General features: G+C 44.8%; 1 protein-coding gene across 1 annotated transcript; it reads left to right on the top strand.

The window, feature by feature from the left end:
* Positions 1-257: 257 nt before the first annotated feature.
* Positions 258-1,031, top strand: LOC109163325. Its single transcript, XM_019312076.1, has one exon. It carries the CDS (start codon positions 258-260, stop codon positions 1,029-1,031), a length of 774 nt encoding a protein of 257 aa, XP_019167621.1.
* The last annotated feature ends 4,876 nt before the right edge of the window (positions 1,032-5,907 follow it).

Here is a 5,907-nt window from a genome sequence, read left to right as displayed (position 1 = left end):
CCTAAGTTCGGCCCTAGGACAACGCCTTTAGGATATAACTATAAGATATTAAGCTGGAATCTCTAGGTGTTTAAGTACTTAGGATAAGAAGATTTTAGGACGCGCAGTGAGCTTTTGAGTTTATTTATCGCTTTCTGTTGAAAATTTTCCTATGCATACTCTCTGTCTAGCTTCTATTATTATAATTTAAGACATCAGGTATGTGTGCCTATTCCTAACCCACATCTATAACCGATGTAGACCCTGTAGAATCTAGTATGGCACCACTAAGAAACCGTGCAAGGACCCCTGAGACGCTGACTAACGAACAGTTGGCTCAGAACTTGCATCAGTTAACTCAAATCACCCAGGCACTGAGTGACAACCTCCTTCACAACAACACCCGCCCGCCACCGAACGAAAATCACGATGTAGCTCGCCATGTGTCAAACCACCGTCCCCCTACCTTCGCTGGGGAAGAGGATCCTACAATACTCGAAGAATGGATCCGAACGTTCAATAAGATCTCCGAGGTAGTAGGTTGCCCGGGGGAACGTCGAGTCGAGCTGGCAACGTTCTACTTCGGACATGAGGCTGACTTATGGTGGGTCCACGAAGGCCTGGACCTTAGGCAAGAACTAGGCTTCAACTGGGGAACCTTAAAGGCCCGGTTACGGGAACACTTTCACCCCGCGCATGTAAGAGCGGCTATGTATGAAGAGTTCCTTCACCTGAAAGAAGGAATCGCTACGGTAGTCGAGTACCACAAGAGATTTCTGGAACTCACCCGTTTCGCACACGTGTTGGTGCCCACGGAGGCAACTAAGGTAGAGAAGTTCGTGGCTGGACTAAACTTTAAGGCAAAGAAAGCCCTAACCGTCAGCAAACCAAGGACCCTTAACAAAGCATATGCCAGTGCCGCCGACCTCTATTGGGTCCAGTTGCTGCAAAGAGGAGTCCAAGAACAGGCAAAGAGGAGGAATTACGGGAGCGGGGGCCCCAACTTCAAGAAGACGAGGAGTGACCCCAACGTAAAAACAACTCATACGTAAACCCAAGGTCCGCCTAGGGGAACCAGTGAAAGAGAAGGAAAGCATTATCTGTGTAGGAGGTGTGACAAGGACCACATAGGGAACGATTGCCTGGGAAACCCAGTGATGTGCTTTAACTGTGGGCAGAAGGGACACATGGCTTTCGAGTGTAACCAACCCACACGCACAAGACCACCGGTCGGGGTGCAACAAGGGAACACGAACAACCGAGGAAGCTATGGGCCGCCCGGGAAAGTGTTTATCATGACCCGCACCCTAGCCGAAGGCGAGATCGGAGTCGAAGCCAATGACGACATCGAGGACATAGCCATAGGAGACGAGGACCCTACGAATCAGTCAGAAGGGAACCCGGAAGAGGAATTTTGTCTAGGCTAAGAAGGGTGACCCAGATGACCCACCCCTCGTTACCATAAAATGATCACCTTGTATGATTATTTAGAACCCCCGGATTTTAAATAAAATTAATCAGGTAATTCGATCACTTTAATTCCCGTAGTCCACCCTTCAAACAAATTAGAACGACTGTTCGCGCCCCCTATAAATTATGAGAGCCGCGAAATAATACTTAGTAAACCTAAGAATGCAATTGGAGGTTGGAACTCCACCTTAAGGCAAGTAATAGTAAGACTATCAAAACAAAAAGGACTTGCACCAAGAAACCTCAATGTAGCTTGTAAAAATCAAACCTTAGACCTCTCTTTCCCAAACCAATACCTTAACCATGAACCACAATTGTTTCTTAAAACCTAAGAGATACAAAATCCTCTTAACTCCCACCCTAAATCCCTAAAACCCCAAAAAATCCCCAAATAAAAAACCCTTCTTCTTCTCTTTACTCTCTCTCTCTCTCTCTCTCTCTCTCTCTCTCTCTCTCTCTCTCGGCCACACCACAAACCACCGTCGCCCTACCGCTTAAACCGCTGCCAAACCCCCAGCTGCCCATCGTCGACAAACCCCCGCGACCCAGGCCACCTCCAGCGACCCCCTCACACGGCTGCCACCGTCCGCCATAGCCGACCCCGACGCGATCGCCCCAGCCACTGCAACACGGCCCCCATCGACGACTCGGCCGACCGCCCGCTGTCACGAGAAGCCCTGTCGTCCGACCGCGACCGTTGAGCAACCCATCGCCGTAACCACCGGAAAACTCGCCAGAGCCCCCGCTGGAAAAAAAAAAAACTCCAAAGCACAAACCACTTCCTAATTCGTTCAACAATGCCAAGGAGACCCGCCAATGCCCGAATCCCAGAATGGAACAACGCCGATTACACAGCGTTGGGAGGTAAATCACTTGAAACCGATCAATTCTCTAAAGAATTGATTGACATGCTTAAATTTCAAGGCTTGTTGGGAATGTATTTGGAGATAAAATGCAATACGTATCCAGAGTTGGTAAAGGAGTTCTACCACCACTTGGTAGCCACCAAACATGGGGACAAATTGGAGATCACCTCCAAGGTCCGGGGTAAAGAAATAGTATTGACTGAAACCCAACTGGCCAAACTCCTGAAACTGACCACCACGGGCATGTCAGGGTATGACCGAAAGGCTTGGATTGGTGCCCGAAACCTGGGGTACAAAGACTATTTGAGTTATTTGTTGTGAAGAGGAGACAGGTTCACTTCGGCCACAAGGCCAAACAAGAAGTTGTTGACCGTCGAACAGAAACTCTTGGTCATGATTGTGACGGATAGTCTCTTGCCCAACAACAATAAGAGCAAGGATGTGGGAAGCCTTGAGTGCACATTTGCCTACTTCCTTAAGAACAAGGCTAAATTCAACCTACCCGCTCTTGTGCTATAACACATGGAGTTTTGCAAATTCAGCAATCGGCTCAGCTTACCCTATGGGATGATCCTAAGTTGGATCATGGAGAGAAAAGGAATAGACGTGGGCCAGACCAAAGCCAAACCCATATGTGGGATGATCTTCAACGCCCAAAACATCAGACGCAACGACATTTACCATGTCGGAGAGGGACAATACATCACCCTCGATGAGGTATGCCTGAAGCCCGCGACTGAACAAAGATTCCTAATAGAGCGATTGGGAATTTCAAACAAAAAGATGAAGCAAGGTGCCCAAGAGGATGAGGAACAAGAAAAATAGGATGAAGATGACGATGGACCAGACGACCTGGAACCCCCAAGGAGAGAAAGGAGGAACGAAGAAGAGCATGACGAGAGGTCAACCAATGACCGTATCCTAGAACAACTTGTGAGGAAAAATAGGATCATGGAAGAGGGACTCTCGTCATTGATTTTCATGACAAACTCCTTGGACCGAAGGGTGTCCGCAATTGAGACCATACTGGGCGTACGCGGAGCCTCGAGTTCGGCAGCGGGAAATCCAAGTAATCCTATTACAACCCATGACTACCTCTTAAAAATCACTTACGGATTTATGCCTATTGGGAGACAAAGTGTGTTGAGACTCCCATAGGTTACTTGTAAGCTTGCACCATATCTGGGAACCAAGTAAGTAAACTAACTAGCTCGGAGATGAGCGCCGGATAATTCGGCACGATATAGAAACCACGCGATCAAAAACCCACGAGTTGTTAACAGTGCTGTAATCCCTACCACACAACTCATCTCCGAAATTGCTTGTATTATCTAAGCAGGCTCGTCTAAGCTTCGAGGACGAAGCTTCTCGTTAGGGGGCGAGAGTGTAACACCCCGTGTTACGACCCCTAAACCCAGATTAATTACTTAATTAATTACGTTAAGAATAGTTAAAGAAGGATTTAATTTGGTTATAATTCCTTTAATTAATTAATGTGGCCCACAATGGATCGTGGACCTTTGCCTAAACTAGAGCCTTTAAGTCTGTTAAGATTAAAGAAAGTGGGCCTTTACTACTCAGATTCTAATTAGGATTGATCTATATATAGGGGATTAGAAAGAATTTAGAATCCTTCCCACCCATATCACTCGAAATTCCCCAAGGGAATTAGCCGAGAACTTCCCCATCGCCAAGCTTAGGAAAAGATCAATTGGAAGAAAATCTTGAGGAAGGATCCCAGGAGTTGTGAGAGATTTAATTAAGGCTAAGTGGTAACCCGTGTCTTACAAAACCTATTTTCCTTGCTATCTTTTATGTATTGGTTCCTTTGATAATCGTATAGATGAATTTGTGATTATGCCCTGATAGAGCTTGTCTTTAGGATAATGATGTGGATTCTTGTTATTCTTGATGTTCTTGATGATGTTGTGTGTTGGTTTTCATGTTCTTGTATTTACATACGATTAGAGCTTGTCTTTAGGGTTTTACATTGTAGGTTCTTGATGTTCTTTAGGTTCTTGGTGCTCTTGAACGATTATGTGTTCGGTTTTGAGTCTTGGCATGTTTAGAGCTTGTGTCTATGGGGTAATTGTGTTGTTTCTTGGCTTATCCTTGGTGTTCAAGTCCTTGTTATTATTGATGTGTGTTGGGATGTGTTTGGACTTGATTTTGGGTAAGTTTGATGAATTCCCGGGTTTGGAAAATAAACCAAGAACTTTCGTACCAGCGGGTAGTCGGTGGGGGGATGAACCCCCACCTTACCACCCGCCAGGTATGACCACCGTACCAGCGGGTGGATGACCACCCGCTGGTACAGTGCCTCCCGCCGTACCGCCCTCTTGTACAGGCAGGGCGGTTTGTCGTTGGGTCCCATTTGTTGTTTCCCCGTATCCCATTGTGTCCCATTTGATGTTTGAGAGTCTAGTTTGACGTCATCGATACCGAATTAGGATTCGTGAGTCTTGGGTATTGTATGTGGTTTAAGTTGGTATCCCGTTGGCCTAGGATGAAGTTTGTATGTTCCCTTGGGAGTCTTGTGGTTGTCTGGTTGTCGTTTGAAGTAGAGGCTAAAGTTGTTCCCCGTGGGTTGTGTGTTGGTATTGTGTCAACCGTTGATAAGAGTCTATGTATTTATTGTACCCTTCCCTTTGACTATCCCTTGTTGAAGTATTGTTGAGTGTCTTGTACTATTGTGTTGGAAAGGTAGATCTGATGGGGCTGCAGTACTTTTGGCGTGTGGTGCTGTGGTACCCTTGCAGTACCTTTTGAGTGTTAGTTTAGTTAGTCGTGGCCCGGGAACACGCACAAGACCACGGCCACTGTAACACCCCGTGTTACGGCCTTCAATCCCGGATTAATTATTTAATTAATCCCGTTAATAATAATTAAATATGATTTAAATTGGTTAGGTTTCCCTTTAAATAATTAATAAGGTCCACCATGAATCGTGGAACCTTGCCTAAACTAGAGTTTTAAGCCTATTAGGAATAAAGAAAGTAAACCTTTTACTAGTCAGATTCTAATTAGGAATCCTAGACCTATTTCTCTATTAAGAATAAAGGAAGTAGGCCTTTTACTATTCAGATTATGATTAGGATTCTCTTTAATTAATTAATACGGTCCACTATGGACCATGGACCCTCATCCCTAAAACAAGTCATTAGTCCTATAAGGAATAGGATTAGTAAACCCATACCACTTAGACCCTAATTAGGACTCTTAAATATATAAATAAGGTTATAGGAGGCACCTAGATCTTACACCACAATAATCTCTCACCACACAAGAAGTTCTAAGAATTCCCTTAGAAGAAATCAAGAAAGAAGAAAGCTTAAAGAAAGACCCTTCATAGCCAAGGAATTAATTAAGGCTAAGAGGTAACCCATGTCTCAACAAAACCTATTTTCCTTGCTATAATTATCTTCTTTGGCCTCCTCTTTATACTTGTGTCTTGATGAATCGTTTATGATATTGATGATATGTTCTTGATGATTGTGAGATGATTTTATGGGTGATCTTGATGATCTTGATGATGATAAGAGGTTCTTGATGATTATGTGATGTTCTTGATGAATCTTGATGTTTTGGTAAT

Source organism: Ipomoea nil, unplaced genomic scaffold, assembly GCF_001879475.1.
Source record: "Ipomoea nil cultivar Tokyo-kokei standard unplaced genomic scaffold, Asagao_1.1 scaffold3017, whole genome shotgun sequence".
In the NCBI taxonomy this organism is placed as follows: domain Eukaryota; kingdom Viridiplantae; phylum Streptophyta; class Magnoliopsida; order Solanales; family Convolvulaceae; genus Ipomoea; species Ipomoea nil.
The sequence above is the reverse complement of the archived record's forward strand: the minus strand, read 5'-3'. Positions and strand labels throughout refer to the sequence as shown.

Bases quoted from the DNA above. Each gene is read 5' to 3' on its own strand.
- LOC109163325 (XM_019312076.1), top strand. From the start codon at position 258: ATGGCACCACTAAGAAACCGTGCAAGGACCCCTGAGACGCTGACTAAC.